At 36.5% G+C, this 15,844-nt stretch overlaps 1 protein-coding gene across 2 annotated transcripts in view; it reads left to right on the forward strand.

The window, feature by feature from the left end:
• The window catches only part of LOC149248306 (uncharacterized), a 93,622-nt gene extending 79,313 nt beyond the window's left edge, over positions 1 to 14,309 (forward strand). For both annotated transcript variants that reach the window (XM_089458392.1, XM_089458393.1), the window contains exons 4-5: positions 12,932 to 13,066; positions 13,265 to 14,309. In XM_089458392.1, the coding sequence (XP_089314518.1) occupies positions 12,932 to 13,066; positions 13,265 to 13,687 (558 nt within the window). In that variant the 3' untranslated portion in view covers positions 13,688 to 14,309. The remainder of the gene's footprint in view (positions 1 to 12,931; positions 13,067 to 13,264) is intronic.
• Positions 14,310 to 15,844: the final 1,535 nt, after the last annotated feature.

The following is a 15,844-nucleotide window of genomic DNA, read 5'->3' on the forward strand; positions in this document are numbered from 1 at the left end:
CATTTGCAGGAAGAGGATGATTAAGATCCTTTGTTGGAATCTTCATCGGAAGGTTCACCGACTGGAAGAAGCAAGTGTCTCGCTGAGAATTCCACCTTTGTATGGGATTCATGGAATGATGGTATGATGTCAAAATAAGTGACGCAGGTAAAGGTCATTGAAGTTCTTTCAATCAAGGAAGCTGCTGAAGGAAGTCTAGATGACCAAAAGGAAGAGATGAGGTATGTATGCTTGTATTTGATAAAATTGAGTCATGTCATATAGTTGCAAATGGCATGGATAAATTCTCCACTTCATGAGCATGATCAAGAGAAAGGGATCTCCTCCTTTGGAAGGATGCATAAAGGCATGGTCCACACACTGAGTTGAAATCAACATAATAAATCCTCATATGGAATATGAGGTGATTGATAAAAATGAAGGAACTATGAATGAAAGTTCATGAGAAGCAATATGTGAAGAAAGTAAGGAGAGATCGTGAAAGATGCAACTACCGTCACAGAGAAAAGGAAATCAACATTTGATAACTAGAAGAATTGATGGTGACATCTCCATGGAAAAGGTGTGAAGACTTCGAAAAAGTCTAGAAAGGAGGATGACCCTTGACATTTAATATATTTTTGGAGATGTGTCAATATGAATGCATGATGTTGATACAACAAGCAAATGTCATGATGTAAGACCATCACAAAGGTAATTTGATGTTCATTTTTTATTTTTGAACAATATCTGGATGGGCTAATGCAGGGCTACCAAAGGAAGAGTTGTAGATGTCATCTACAACTGATACTCATGTGGTGGGATGATAAGATCCTGAAGAAAACATGATGTGGAGAAGGTAGTTGTATGAAGGAAAGCCATATATGGATTAGTGAATCACTTTCTGATGAAAGAAAGGATGACATGATTGACATAATTCATGAATAAAAGTGATGGATGGCCGATGCCCTACAAAGAAGTCCCAAAAGATGTAGGCTCGATAGCAAAGAAGAAATTCATGACATTGAAAGAGGGAGTCCTACAAGCAGATGGTTGTCCCATAATCTCCACCTAGACAATTGTTGGAAGCAAGTCCTTGGTTAGGGGGAGGCTTGGTCAGCTCCCTGGTTAGAGGGAGCTTGGGTACATTCTTTTTGTAGGAATGGGTGCATTCCTTCATTGGAATGGGTGTTGGAAATAATACTGAGGGGGGGGGGAATCAGTATTATCTAGCAATTTACCAAATCTTCCTTATTTGATCTTTTGAAATATTCTTGCATATCAGTACCATAAAACAATGAGCATGAATAAAGAAAATAGACAGTCACACCAAAGAACACAAGATGTAAGGTGGAAACCCAATGCGGGAGAAAAACCACCTGCTGCAATAATGTCTCTATCTTCTTTCAAGAAATTCTTTTTACAATGATTTTGTACTGGTGCAGTCCTTTACCAGCACGCAGGCTGCAACCTGCAAAGAGCTACAACTCCTTCTTGTTTTCCAGACTTCTCCTGGAAGGGAGCTACAACCCCCTACTTCTTTTCAAAATGATCAACAAGTATACAACAGATACAGTCTACTACAGATATCAGATCAGTAATTACAGAAACAACCCAGAACACCTTATGAACAGAAATATACAGTTAACAGATCATCTTGAGACAGGGACGCATATTTTCTTTCTGTGGCCTGCGACTGGACGCAGTATACCTTATGCTGTTCTGCGTGCAGACGCACTGTTTCTTTTGCTTGTCTGCGACCGACGCACACATCAACACTATCGCGCCGCGTCTTTTGCTTCAGAGACGCACCCAATACCACAGTCGCGCCGCGTCCTTCGCTTCAGAGACGCACCTGATCCTTTACTGTACTGCGTCCCGGCGCACTTTCCCTTCACTGAATCTGCGTCCCTTTAGATATAGAAGATAAGAGGACTTCAGAACCAACCCAAACACTCAGATCCACAGATCTGATCATGCGCCATATAGATCGTAGTCCATTAGAAGATTTACCCTTAAAGATATGGACTAGATCACACCAAGAGATGATCAACCAAGATGATGCCTAATCCAAATGAACTCCTTTGCTTTATATAGGCAAGCTTCTCCCCAAAGCGTGGAACAATACCACGAGCCGACACCAGAGAAACACGCAACCGTCGGCTAGATACCACACAAGAAGCCCCCACGAGTTTTTCTCTACCTTGAAATGTGTGCACTGGGCGGACGCACCTTCTGAACGGCTGGCCGGCGTCCCTAGACGCGGGTTCTGTATGGAATACCTGCGGGGACGCGCTTGCTAAACAAAAATTCCTGCGTCCTTCTTGATTTACCACCTGAAGGCGTTTGCCATCAAGTACAACACCTGAATCATAATGCCAACAATGGGTATATCCTACCTGATTGAGAGGGAGAGGTAGAAACATCATTCCTCTCTTCACTTGGGAAGAAAGAATGGAGGATTGGGCAAGCATCTAGCATCCGATACTCTTTGAGGATGTGGCAGGGCATCCAAGATAAGAGTAGTTGTAGAGGACCGATATTCTTTGAGGAATGGGAATCCAAGATAAGAATAGTCCTGGTGGAACATACTCTTAGTGAACCCGGGTGGGGTGTGTTCCGACTCTTGAGAGAGACAATGATGAGGGTGTCTATAAATCATTGGTTTCACCAGCGTTGTGCTCTGCTCTTGTGGATAGATAGAGCTGTTAGTTAAGACCTTGCTATGTGATAATGCTGGATGATATGATGCTATACAAATGGGTTACCAATGCCTGACTCTTCTTAAGAGTTGTTCAGATTGAGAATGTCCAAGTACCTTGTATGGATTATGAATACTTCCCTAGTTAAGAGGGAGTGTTGAAATATATAACTAGGTTGGGTCTTCATAATGGCATATGTAATCGTGATTTTATGTATTTAATGAAAAGAGAAAAATGAATTTATTATTTGTGTTCCTAAGGCATGGGTTTCATGCTAAAGGGATTTTTTTTTAGGTTAAGCATCCATTGAGTGCTTTTAGGTTTGTCATAAAGTTAATTGAGTCATTGTCATATATTGAAGACCCATTTGGGCATGTTACATATTGTAAACAAAAAAATTATTAAGTCAAAATAGTCGAAAGACCCTCCAAGACCTCGTCATGGCACAAAGCAAATTGGCCTACATGAAGGGACAAGTCAGCTTCAAGATAGCAAATTCGTACCCCTCACAAGCCTATAAATAAGAAGGAATTCGACCTCATTTGGACACTCACTCAAGCAAGTTTGATCTCCTCAAGATAGAAGCTGGAAAAAGACGACGACGAAGAAGAAGATCAAGATCGAAGTTTTTGGGCCTTTCTCTCTCTCTTTTTCGTTAGGGTTTCTATAGTTTCTGAGCTAGACGAAATTTTGAAGCTGCATCGAAGTTGTGAAGCTACAAGGTCGAAGATGTGAAGCTGCAAGATTGAAGCTGTCTCTAAGCTGTGAAGCTATCTCTAGATCGAAGTTGTGAAGCTGCATCAAGGTTGAAGCTGTGAATTTGTTAGGTTGAAGTTGCTGAAGCTGCTAGATCGAAGTTGCTGAAGCTGCTAGGTCGAAGTTGCAAAAATTGTTGTTGGGGTCGAAGTTGCTGGAAGGTCGAAGTTTGTTGCTGAAAACCGTGTAAGGAAATCTCATCAAGAAGGAAGGATGACTTTGTCTTGGAGGGTGTTGGTCAAGGGGCATAGGTCTTGGAATCCGTCAAATGAAGTTCTATAAGAAGAGAAGGATTTTGGTGGGTTTTCCTCTCAGTTGGAGAGGTTTTGGCCCTGGCTGATCGGCTATATGTTGTGTCCTATTGTCTCATTGTTCTTTATGATTTGGTATCAGTTTGATGATAGAGACAATTAATAATAATAAATGAAAGAAGAAGTTAATCAAGTAAAGTAAAAGTTCATCACAAGCAATTATCAAAGTAAGAGAAATCACCTACACTTGTTTCCCCCTAGATTTCTCAACGTATGTTTGTCAATGAATCCTTCTAAATCAAGTTCCTTCTATTTATAGGAGGGCTGCCAAGTAGATTTATGTCTAATATTGGCTAAAGTCCACAAAAATAATAAAATATGTGATTGCAAGTTAAGTAGGTCGTGAGTCATCCTAAAAGATAGCTATTTCAATGGTAAAACATAACGTGAAGCCTTATTTTATCCCACAGGTGTGAGAAAAAGGTGCTCTAAGGGTGACGTCATCCTCTAAAGGTGAAGGTTTCCATTAAAATGTGTCATGGATGGGTCAAAAGAGCGCTTCTCAGTAAAAAACCATCTTATCATCAACAAGGTGTCCATTATTGAAGCAAAACTCTCCTCATCAACTTGCCATCATTAACCAAGTCGACTTCATCACTCCAAGCCTCGTGAAGGTGATATCATAAGGCTAGGGCATGATGTCATCATCTAGAAAGGTGTGCCATCCCTTCCATGGGTATCTCAAGTCATCATCATCATCATCAAATTTGTACAGAAACAGGGTAACAACCATCAAGGAGGTACAATGCTAGCCCAAGGGCATCCTGTGGTCTTTGGGGTACATCTTCCTTGTAAGCAATGTCTTGGCTTCAATGTGAAACATTCTAGGCTCTGGAGGGAGAGGAGAAGGTCATCATTAGTGCTGGATACATTTGAAGGTCAATACTCCTCATAAAGTGGTCAATGTCCTGGCTATGGTGCCTTGAAGGGTCCTCAAGTGGGGTTGGACATCCTAGTTGAAGTGTTGGAGAAGTTTCAAACATTCCCTCAAGGAATGGTAGCTATACCTAGGGGAAAGCATTTGAATCATACCCTCAAAAAATCAAGTGAGATCATCATCATAGGTAAAATATAAGTGTATCATAGTGGGCCATATCTAATACAAAAGACACAAAAGTACTTCACACAAGCATCATCTTCAAATTTCTTTCTAGCTCAGGGTTTGTAAACAAGTTATCATGCTTAGATATGGGAGGGTTATCTAATGGACCTATTAGGTGCTTCCAACCCTAAGGGGAGGAACACTTCTTAGGCCGACCCATCATTCAATAGGTGTAAGTAGTCCAATGGCATGGTAGGGGTTTATTTCATGGACGATGCCACAATCTTTGTACTGGCTATGAAATTCCTTCATTCTTGAACATTATAATGTGAAGAGTGAACAATTATGGGGACTAGGTTATCCCTTTCCTTAGCTTACTTTTACCACCACTCTTGTGCACATTTTTCTTCATTGGTTTTCTTTTTCTTGCATAGCTTGGGCTACAAGCTTTTATTTATTTTGCATCAATTTCCTTATAAAGATGGAGCAATTTATTCTTCATCAGGGTTGGAATATTAAAGTTCTTTTCATTTTGATTGCCCATGCATTAACTAAGAATTGAGTGAGGGCTAATGAGGGGGGTAGAGCTTAAGCTAGGCTTTTGTCCATGCACTTTGTTATATCCCAACCAATTTTTTGTTTTTTATCATCATGGCTCATGCTCTTTCTTTTCTTTCTGTTGCATCAACCTCTTAGGGAAATTTTTTCGGGCCCCTACTCAAGAATGAGGAAAACATGGAACCAATATTGGTGACAACTAGCAATCAACCCGAAGAAGGGATGTCGATACAAGAGAAATATTGAAAATGTTAAGTATGGATTACCATGGACACACAATATCAATGCCTCCTATTTGTGCCCCTCATGGACAGTGGAACGAAAGGCCTCAAAGAATGTCACATTGGACTAGGGGCATGGAATAGCCACCAAGGTGAATCATGGGAACAATAATACAATCAAAAGTGGTCTATCATCCAATTCAACATGTTATCCATACTAGAATGCCCTTAAACATTAAATGAAAGAACTTGATTAAAAAAATGGTTATGTAACTTCTAATAGATAATCCACCTTAATATGTTGAGTAAAGAAATAAAGCATTGATTGGAGCATAGTTGAAGGGCCTTTGAGGCTAGCTATTTGTAGATTAACATAGGGCTGCTGGCTGGCATGCTGATCAGAATATGAGGAAAATTTTCTCCTAGGGGTTACCCACTTGGGTGGGTAACACCCAATATTCCACCAAGACTTTGGAACTGGGGATGCAGGGGCGAGTAGAAGCATAGGGGGGATGTGTGGGAATACCCTCAAATTTTAGGGAAATTTAGGGGGGATTGGGGGATGTCCGGGTATATAAATTTTTTCTTTTTTTAATATATATATATATATATATTTCAAATTCATATTCAATAATGAAAGCATAAACACATTGATCCATACATATTGAATTAAATTGATCCATACATATTGAATTAAACAATGAAATATATTGGTCCATACTCATCATTCTTGCTAATACATACATCATTCGTCCATAAACCACGAGATTCAATATTGAAATACATTGATCCATATTCATCATTTATTATTCACAATTCTAGAATCCACATTGATTTAAAAATTAAATTCGTCATTCATCATTCTAGAATCTAATTAGTACTAAGTAAAAGAGACTATAATATATATTGAAATATGAAAACTGGAATAGTAAATTGATATACTAAGACTCAAAAATAGTAAAGAGTGACAAGCTAAGTTGCACTGAAATGGATACGGGAACAGGTAAGGATACATGGTTTGAAATAGATACGATAATTTTTCAAAATATCAGGATACGATACGGCAAGGAAACGACATGCATATATATATATATATTTCATATTACCATTCATCTTTTAGAATCTAGAATCTCTATCTAAAAATGGATAGTCATCATCATGAATTCAACATAAACAAATCATCATCATCAATTCAACATAAACATTGTCATTATCATTAGTGATTATTATAACATTCAACATATTATCATCATCATTAATAATGTAATCAGAAATGCTACAGCCTTTGTGCTTTTGGGTCCAACTCCTTCAAAGAACGTGTCATGCATAGTAGATGATATCTATCTTCCTTGCATGACAATTAAAAGGCCCATGGGATCATTGGGATATTCCATCAAGACCTATTTGAACATTTCAATCTTCTTAGTGTCAGCTTGGGGTCATGACTATATGCAGGCACAAGATTGGCTAGAGAAGATTTGCTATATTGGAGGGATTTATGAAATCAAGAGCAAAATCAATGACAATTAACAAAACCTTAACCAAAATGAAAATTAATCGCTCAAATAAATCTCTTTATGAAGACATTCATCAAACCCTTTTATTTGCATTTTTGAACATCTATTTTTTTCTTAGTAAGAATCCTTGATAAATATATGGAGTGTCGTTGTTTCTAAAGATTTAGAAAAGACTTTATGAGACTCTGTTTATAGTGAGTTTATTTGCAAATCTGATTTCTTCATTTTTATTATTTATTTATGGCTATACAAATTTTCAAGCTTTTTAACATTTTAAGGGTGGATTCTGATCACAATTTTCGTGGATCTGTTTCCAGAAATTCAGAAACGGATCCAAAAAAATTTAAATCCCTTGGAAACATATCCAATTCCAAATCTAAAGTTTCCAATTTATTGAAACGGCACAAAAACGTTTTTACAACGTTTCAGACAAGAATCGTATCCGTTTATTTATTGGAAACGGGGATCCGCATTTCTGGAAAATTCTTCAGGAGTTTCCGGTAACTTAGGTGACAAGTCAAAGAGTCAGTCTAAGGTACATAAAGTGCTTGGTGCTCTTGATTAAATATTAATTGCATACCCTTGTACATGACAAAATCCAATGGAAACGTTGTAGTCCTCCCAATCTCGAAATCTTGAAAAACTGTAAAGTCAACTGGAGTTTGATATGAATAAAATATATATAAAAATAATATAAATATATAATAATGTTAATTATAATAATGAATAATTAACTAGTGATTAGTATAGAAGAGGCATGTCTTAAGGACATGACTGTTCATGAAGGGACACCTGCCTAGGTATATAAGAAGGCCCTCACCCTCATTGTAATCATCTCATATCTTCTATAAGTTTCTTTTATAATTTATTTGTCCTATAATGGATATTTTTATATACTAGATCTTTTGAGTATTCTTTTGCGTATATGAACTTTGTTCGTTGCATTGGTATCAGAGCAGCGTTCTCTGATCCATGTCCTTGGCCGTCGAAAGCCATCAACTTTGTTGCTGTTAAAACGTTTCACTACCAACTTTTGGAGTTTCTCCATTTTTTGCTATTAGACCCTTGGCCATACATATAAAAAAAATAAAAAATCCAAGCTTGAAAAAAAACATTATACATATATATTACTTTTTTTTATTATATATATATATATAGAGAGAGAGAGAGAGAGAGAGAGAGAATATATTTGAAGAAAAAAGTTAAAAAAAGGAAAAAAGTAATAATTAGAAAAAAAATTCCAAAAAAAATTGGAAAAAAAGATTTATAAAAAAAAAAGTTAGAAAACAAATTATATAAAAAACTGGGACAAAATTAAAAATAAAAATAAAAAATATAAATATAAACTATAAAAAAATAATTTAGAAAAAACAATAAAAGGGCAGACAACCTTGCCACACAGTGGTTGACCCTCGATACACTGGCTGCCACTCCTCACTCATTTTGACACAGTCGCCGTCGGTTTGTTGTACCTCACATACCACATCCCCAGCGGCAACACCAGATCGATGTCGTACATATCCACAGTGCCAGACCACCTCTCCTACCTCCGACTTGTGCATCCACCCTTCCGCCGAGCCATCATCGCTCTGCTTTGAGCCTTTCGTTGCTGTTGCACACAACCAACCCTTCTACGCTGAAGATTATTTCCACTACAACCATCTGCCAGAGCTGCCTTCCACTGCCCCCTCGATATTAGTCTCGCTCTTTTCCTGCTATAGTTCGTTGTTGCCTCTACAACAACCACTACACACATTGCTGACTGCCATACCACAGTTCGACCGTATCTAAACTTGCATCCGCACTCGACGTCCCTCGCCCTAGCCACAACCAAGTTAAACCAAGTTATTCCGTACCACCACAAACACTGCTTCCATCCCATCTCATTTTGACCTTGTCTTATACCCCATCATACAAATTGATAGTTTAATTATAGGGTTTGCAAAAGATTTTGCAACCACTATTCGTACATATAATTCAAACGACCTCCCAACATTGGCGTTTCATAATTAAACCATGTATATATATATATATATATATATATATATATAGAGGTCATTATCAATATATAATAAGGTAGAGGAATTTATATAGGTATTGAAGAGATTAAAAGGGATTATAAGGATAACATATTGTCTCAATATAATAATTATAATTACTTAATATTTATAGTTTAAGGGTTATATATTATTATATTACCAAGTTGCATAAAGGAGGTTTTTTCTAAGCTAAAGTATTGAAGGAATATTTAGAAAAAAAGGAAAAGAAGGTGTTATAAAAGGTAAAAGAAATTAAAAAAAAGAAGTTAAAGAGTTAAAAAGAAGTCAAGAAAAAACAAATGATGCATGTCGGAGAGAACTGTGGGTTCTTTTCAAAATGTCCTTTTTGTTCAAAAATGTATCCTAATTGTCAGGAGTCATTTAGAAATCAAAATGTCGTTTGCACAAAATGTTACAAAACTTTTACTTTAGTTGAATATCTAAGTGATACACAAACAATCGTTAGCAAGAGATATAGAACAATTAATGGCAACATTTGGGTAACAACATGCAGATTTTAATAAAGAAATGAAGAAAATGGAATCCAAATTGCAAGTTAAAATCCCATCATCACCCCTACAAAAGGATGTAATATAATGTGCTGAGAAATTACAACTAGAAGACGAAGAGAAAGACAAAATAGCCAAACTTCGGCAAAACAAGAAAGCATTACAACAAGAATATAAAGGTCTTGTTGATATGCATTACAAGGAAGTAATGGAAAAGGACGAAGAAATTTCTTGCCTCAAGGACCACATTGAAAATTACTTGTAGAAGTCAAGGAGACTAAGGTTACAAAGAAGGAGCTCAAGAAGCACTCATTAGAGAAATTTTGATGTCTAAAATGGATCTCAATACAAAAATGTACAACCAAAATCAACTTTATAAAAACCAATAGAGTTCAAGATGATGATGTCAACCATGGGGGATGATTCACCATTTTTGAAGTAAAAAGGTAAAAATATTAAAAAAACTACTTTTTCAACTCGTATTTTCAACTCTTATTTTCCACTTATCTTCCTACGGTTTTACTCAAATTTCGAGCGGACACACTCGTTGGATGCAGAATTCAATTTTTCACCCAAGGAGTACCCATGTTGCATACTTTTGATGGACCCTGTTACATGAAAAGTGAGAAATACATAAAAAAACGTGATTTGGATGCAAAATTTAATTTCTCATCCAAAGAGTACCCATGTTGCATACTTTCGATGGACACTAGTACCATAGTTTTTAAAACCATTTTTGAAAACCGGTTACCGGTCAAACCGGCCGGTTAGCAAGGCTGCCGGTCTGAACCGGCCAAAAAACCTGGTTTGACTGGGCCTTTCGCCATTTTTCAGCCCTAACCGGTGAAAACCGGCCGGTTTAGGACAGAACCGGCCGGTTTTAGGCATGCCCACCAAAACATGGAAAAAGGCAGATTTTTTACTGTGGTTTAGGGAAATTTGACTGTGGTTTAGGGGTTTTTGACTGTGGTTGAGGCTGATTTTGATATCGACACCACAGGTTTGGATTTGTCATAGCCTATAGGTTAAGATTTCTCATGTATACTCCTTGTCTTTGCCATATAAAACTCCTCCCAATCCTTAGATGCTTCATTATATTAGACTTTGATGCTTCCATGTCTACTTTAAACTTCAAGAAATTCAGATGCCAAAGATAGCTCAGATCTTGGACAAGTATTATTGTTTCTAGTTGTCATAAAAAACGCCTTAAATCTGTCAATAAGTTAGGTTACAGAATTCCACGTTTTTGTACTTTAGATGTCACTGTCCAAAGAAACTCGGATGTCAGAGTTCTGATTTTTCATAGAGATGTTATTTTGGATGTTCGCGGGGTAATGTAATTCAAAGAGTTTCTGATGTCCACAGGAACTTTCACATTAACATGTACAGTCATCAGAACTCCAGTGTAACTTCTCCTTAATTTCTAGTGAGGAAGTTCGGCCTTTATATCTGATATAACATAAGCTTTTTGGTTCTCTTTCAAAGTCTCGACTCACCTTGCTATAGTACATAGAAATTTAGAATTTGCCCTGAAATACAGAGAGAGAAAATGCAAATGCCTTACAGGTCTTGAACAGGCTATTTAAACCTTCTTATATTCTTATTCCTTTGGAGCACTCCTTGACCTCAGCACTTTTATGATCTTTGACTTCTCTGAAAATCAGACTTTTTGCTCTGAGTCGGCATTAGAACCAGGATTAGTAGCGACATCAAGGAAAGGCAAAGAAGCAATGGAAGGCACTAGTCGTGCAGGTCGACAAAGTTGTGCTTCCATTAGGTCCACTTCTATTATCATTGGTGGCATTGATACTGAGGTTGCAGATCAGGCTGAGGCATCCTCAGACTCTGAACCAGATGATGTCTATGTAGCTCCTGATGATGATCCTATGTCTAGCAGTGGTGATGAACTTGATGATTGATCATGTGTACAGTGTAGACTTGTAATAGGCCAATGGCCTCATAGCTTGCAGCATTGTTTTTGGACTTCCTAGGCCATTTAGAGCCTCATTTCTTATGTATTTTGCTATTTTGTCGATGATATGTATTGTACTCGGTGCCATTTTGATATATTCACCTTTACATGGTATATAAATGAGCAAACTTTGCATATTTTGTCTCTATTGGCTTGGAATCATGGTTTTACATCTTAAAATAGTTTTGTTTCATTAAAAATTAATTATTTAATGTATTGTAAAACCGGTTCGTTTAGACCAAACCAGTCCCGGTTAGACCAGTTCCGGTCGGTAAACTGGTTCATTAGGTGGACCGGTCCGGTCACCGGTTCCGGTTTTAAAAACATTGACTAGTACATGAAAAATGAGAAATACATGAAAAAAAATGACCATGTATTTCTCATTTTTCGTGTAGTAGGGTCTATCGAAAGTATGCAACATGGGTACTCCTTGGATGATGGACTAAATTCTGCGTCCAATGAGTGCTCCTACTCGAAATTTGAGTAAAACTATAGGGAGATAGGATGAACATGAGTTGAAAAAGTAGTTTTTTTTTTTTGTTTTTTTGTTTGCCTCTCTAAAATTTGATGATTTAATCTAATCTTATTTGATTATTTCCACTATTATTTTATAATATTCCTTAGGAGGCCCATTTTAGATCTCAAAAATTCTTTAATGTATCAGCACAAGGAGAGAAAAATTTACGTTTAAAATATTTTAATAAACAAATATTAGAACAAATCAAAAGTTTAAAAGATGAAAAGAAAGATACTAATGACAGTCAACAATTCAGAGAATGAAGAACTTTCACTTCTAAGGCATCATAATCAAAACCTTCTTATGCAAATAACTAAGCTTAAAAGTGACAAGTAGTTGTTAAAAGAAAAGTTAGAACAATTTACTCAAGAAGTATCGAAGTCTCCAGTCGTAACAGTCCAAGTTGAAGATAAAAGAATGAATATTGATCCAGTGAATATCACAACTCAAGAAGAAGACAAGCCAGTTGAAGAAAAAACACATTCAGCTGTTGCAAATTCATATTATTAGTTTTGGTTCGAATTGTTTTGCAATTTCTCAGATGTTTTTTATTCTTTAGTTATGCCAACAAAATACTTTTGCATTACTATGGACTGTGAAACTTCATTTCAATTGGGTATTCCCTTATATAAAGAATCTACTTATCCAGATTTAGTATATTTACCCTAGAAACATGGACATGATAGATACAGTAAGCCCTGGATCAAAATAAACTCCATTGCGTAATTATATTGTTTGGCCCAAGGGACGTTTATATTAATTTTAAGTTTTAACAAATCACTTAATTGCTTCTGTAAAAATTTTGCAGGATCAGACAGACACACAACAGCATTTTAATCAAGAGGAAGAATGCTCTACTCCAGTTGATACTGATGAATTATCAAACTCTGTTGTTGATGTAAACTGTTTTCCAGAGAGCAATACTCCATCAGAAAATGTGCAGGTGAACTTAATACCCAAAGATCAGCATTATCCATCATCAGTTCGATGTTTATAGATAAAAAAATATTGCATGGTTAGCTGTGTTAGTGCTGTGTTTACTTTTAAGTAGCTTGGCATGCCTGAAGAAAAGGGATGGAGTTGATCTCTCTTTTAAAGGATTACTTAGTTTTGACAAACCACTGGTTTTTGCATTTTACAGACTGAGACGAAACCGATTCCTCCTAGTATTAATGATGAAACGGAACACAATGAGTCTAAAGATCAACAGTTACCTTCTATTTCAAAATCGACCGAAGAAATGCAGCAGTCACAACATATACAGCTCTCTTGGCAGCAGCAGCAATTTGTGCGAAATGGGGGAATGCTGAGAAGCAGTCAAAGTCAGAGAGGTGGACGGAGTATGGGCTATGGAGGAGGTGGTCGAGGTAGGAGTTATTTTAATGGGAGAGGAAGTCGCAGGGGCAGAGGTGGTAGCTATTCTGATGGTCATGGACAGTTTCATGACCAGGGTGGCCTGTCCCCTAGAAACTACCATAGCAGAAGAGGGAAAGTTGGTAGAGGTGTTGGCATAGTGTACAATAACAATGCTGCTGGCCCGATCCAACCAGCTGCTAATCCATAGTAGATTCATGTGCATTTGCCTTTATGCTTTGATTTTTTTTTTCCGATGGCTCTCTTACTCCCAGTGGAATGACAAGAATAGATAACTGGTTGGTTTTTGTGGAAACTATTTTGAAGTTAGAACACGCTTGTTTAATCCTAAAAGGGAGTGGACACATATTTCGGTGTCTATTAAGAAACTTTTTGGTCGTGTCTCAGTATCCAATTTACAGAATGACATATTACAAGTAGTCCTTGATGCCCCATATATTTGTGATGGAATCACTGCAAATTTGACAGTCCGCTGTCCAATCATCATGATTTGGCCAAACGAGTGTAGCTCTTTGAACTAATTCTTTCCGATGGGTGGAAAACATTTTTTTAGCACCTTTCATGATGTGCAGGCCAGCTTTGGAAAGAAGGGATGCAGGTTACCAAGCATGCAAAGTGATTTTTTGATACTGATTGGGATATTTGTAAAATCATTATGTGGTAGTTGAATTCGTGGTGTGACATTTTTGAAGGTATAACTAGGTTTCTCTTGTTTGTAAATACAGAAAGAAATTCCTATACTCCAGTAGGATGAAAAGCATCAATTATGGTCCATTTAAATACAAATCCTTTGTGTAGAGTTCAGAGATCAATATACTCTTTTAGATTGAATGCTTTTCAACATTTCATCACAATCCCATAGGTATGGGGGATTGTAGTTCACTTTCTATAGCTAAAATAGTAGATTTGAATGTTACTTGATAATTCAGGCATCAAATATGGTCTTATGGTTAAGATTGACTTTTATGTTGTGTAGAAATACATCAAATCAAGCCTTCTGTGGATACAAACTTAAAGCATCTTTTTCCAGTAAAAACGATTGACTGAACGTGAATTATACTACATTGGGTGAACTATATAATAGTTACGTTATCCAAGTTTTCATTCAGAGTAGTTTAGTAACCGACCCACTAGGTTTAGAGAATTTGATTGTAACAAAAACTTATTGAAATTAATTTCTATTGAATTAAAAGATTAGATCTCCGGAGTCACCTGGGAAATTTTTGTAGAGCTGACCATCGTAAAATCATTTTTGTAGTCTGCTAAACAATGTTTATATTTCAATTGAAAGAAAAGATTAGATCTCCTGAGTTACTTCCGAATTTTTGTAGAACTGGCCATCATCAAATTATTTTCATAGTCTGCTGGAAAATACTCATTACCATGAAATGAAAGCCACAATGGATAGGTAATTATTCAGGAATTCTCTCAAATGTATCAAAAAGTACATAGATATTTTGATTATTGTTTAGAGGGATATTTTATACATTTTTCTCTGTATGTTCCATTGTTCCATATTTCATTGAAGAAAGACAACCATGGTTTTGCTACTGGAGCTTTACATTTTATAATAATTTCAATTTTGAGTTGGCTGAAGGTTCAAAAGTAACTCCGGTATTTATTACGTACCACGTTCTCACCATGGTTTGGGAGCTTTGCATTAGTTGTTGAAGAATTTTTAATTGTTGCAGTTTAACAATAAAAAATGATCAAACAACCGCATTCTCATTAGTTCACTTCCGTGCACCTTGAAAAGAGAACATGCGCTGCGTTTATACTACTCTCTGACATTCATTCTTAAACTTCCTTCTCTTGCTTGTTCTTCATCTGGGCTGTTTTTGTTTTTATTTTAAATATCGCCAACTTGCATATCTAAGTAACTTCAAAATTTATGTGCTAGATATCGAATTTTTATTGAGAGCTTTAATTTATAGGTGTACGAAGTTGTATTGTAAAATGCAATATGACAATATACTTAAAAGAAGTGGATTAATAAGCATTCTATATACACACTTATCGATCCACAAGTAAAATAAACATGGAGATCAAAATCATTTTGATGCAACAACTTGGTTCAACTTCCCCTCCAAAGTGGGCTTTACTATGATATATTTGAACTATTTTTGAAAGTACGTTGTAACAGTTAAAAAGTGTGTCGGGTAATCTATTGGCTTATGGTTGAATGGAGATTAGCTGGCACTTATTATGTTGATACGATACTTCTTATGATGACATCGAGGTGTAAGTTTCATAAATGTTTAGCATGATATCTATAGAACCACAGGTCATCACTTAATCTCAAAAATCCAACAAACTGAATGGTATACATATAAATAGCAATTAATTC

This window comes from Pinus tabuliformis, chromosome 7 (genome assembly GCF_031772625.1).
Source record: "Pinus tabuliformis cultivar Carrire ecotype Pingquan chromosome 7, CPIR1, whole genome shotgun sequence".
Taxonomy (NCBI): Eukaryota; Viridiplantae; Streptophyta; class Pinopsida; order Pinales; family Pinaceae; genus Pinus; species Pinus tabuliformis.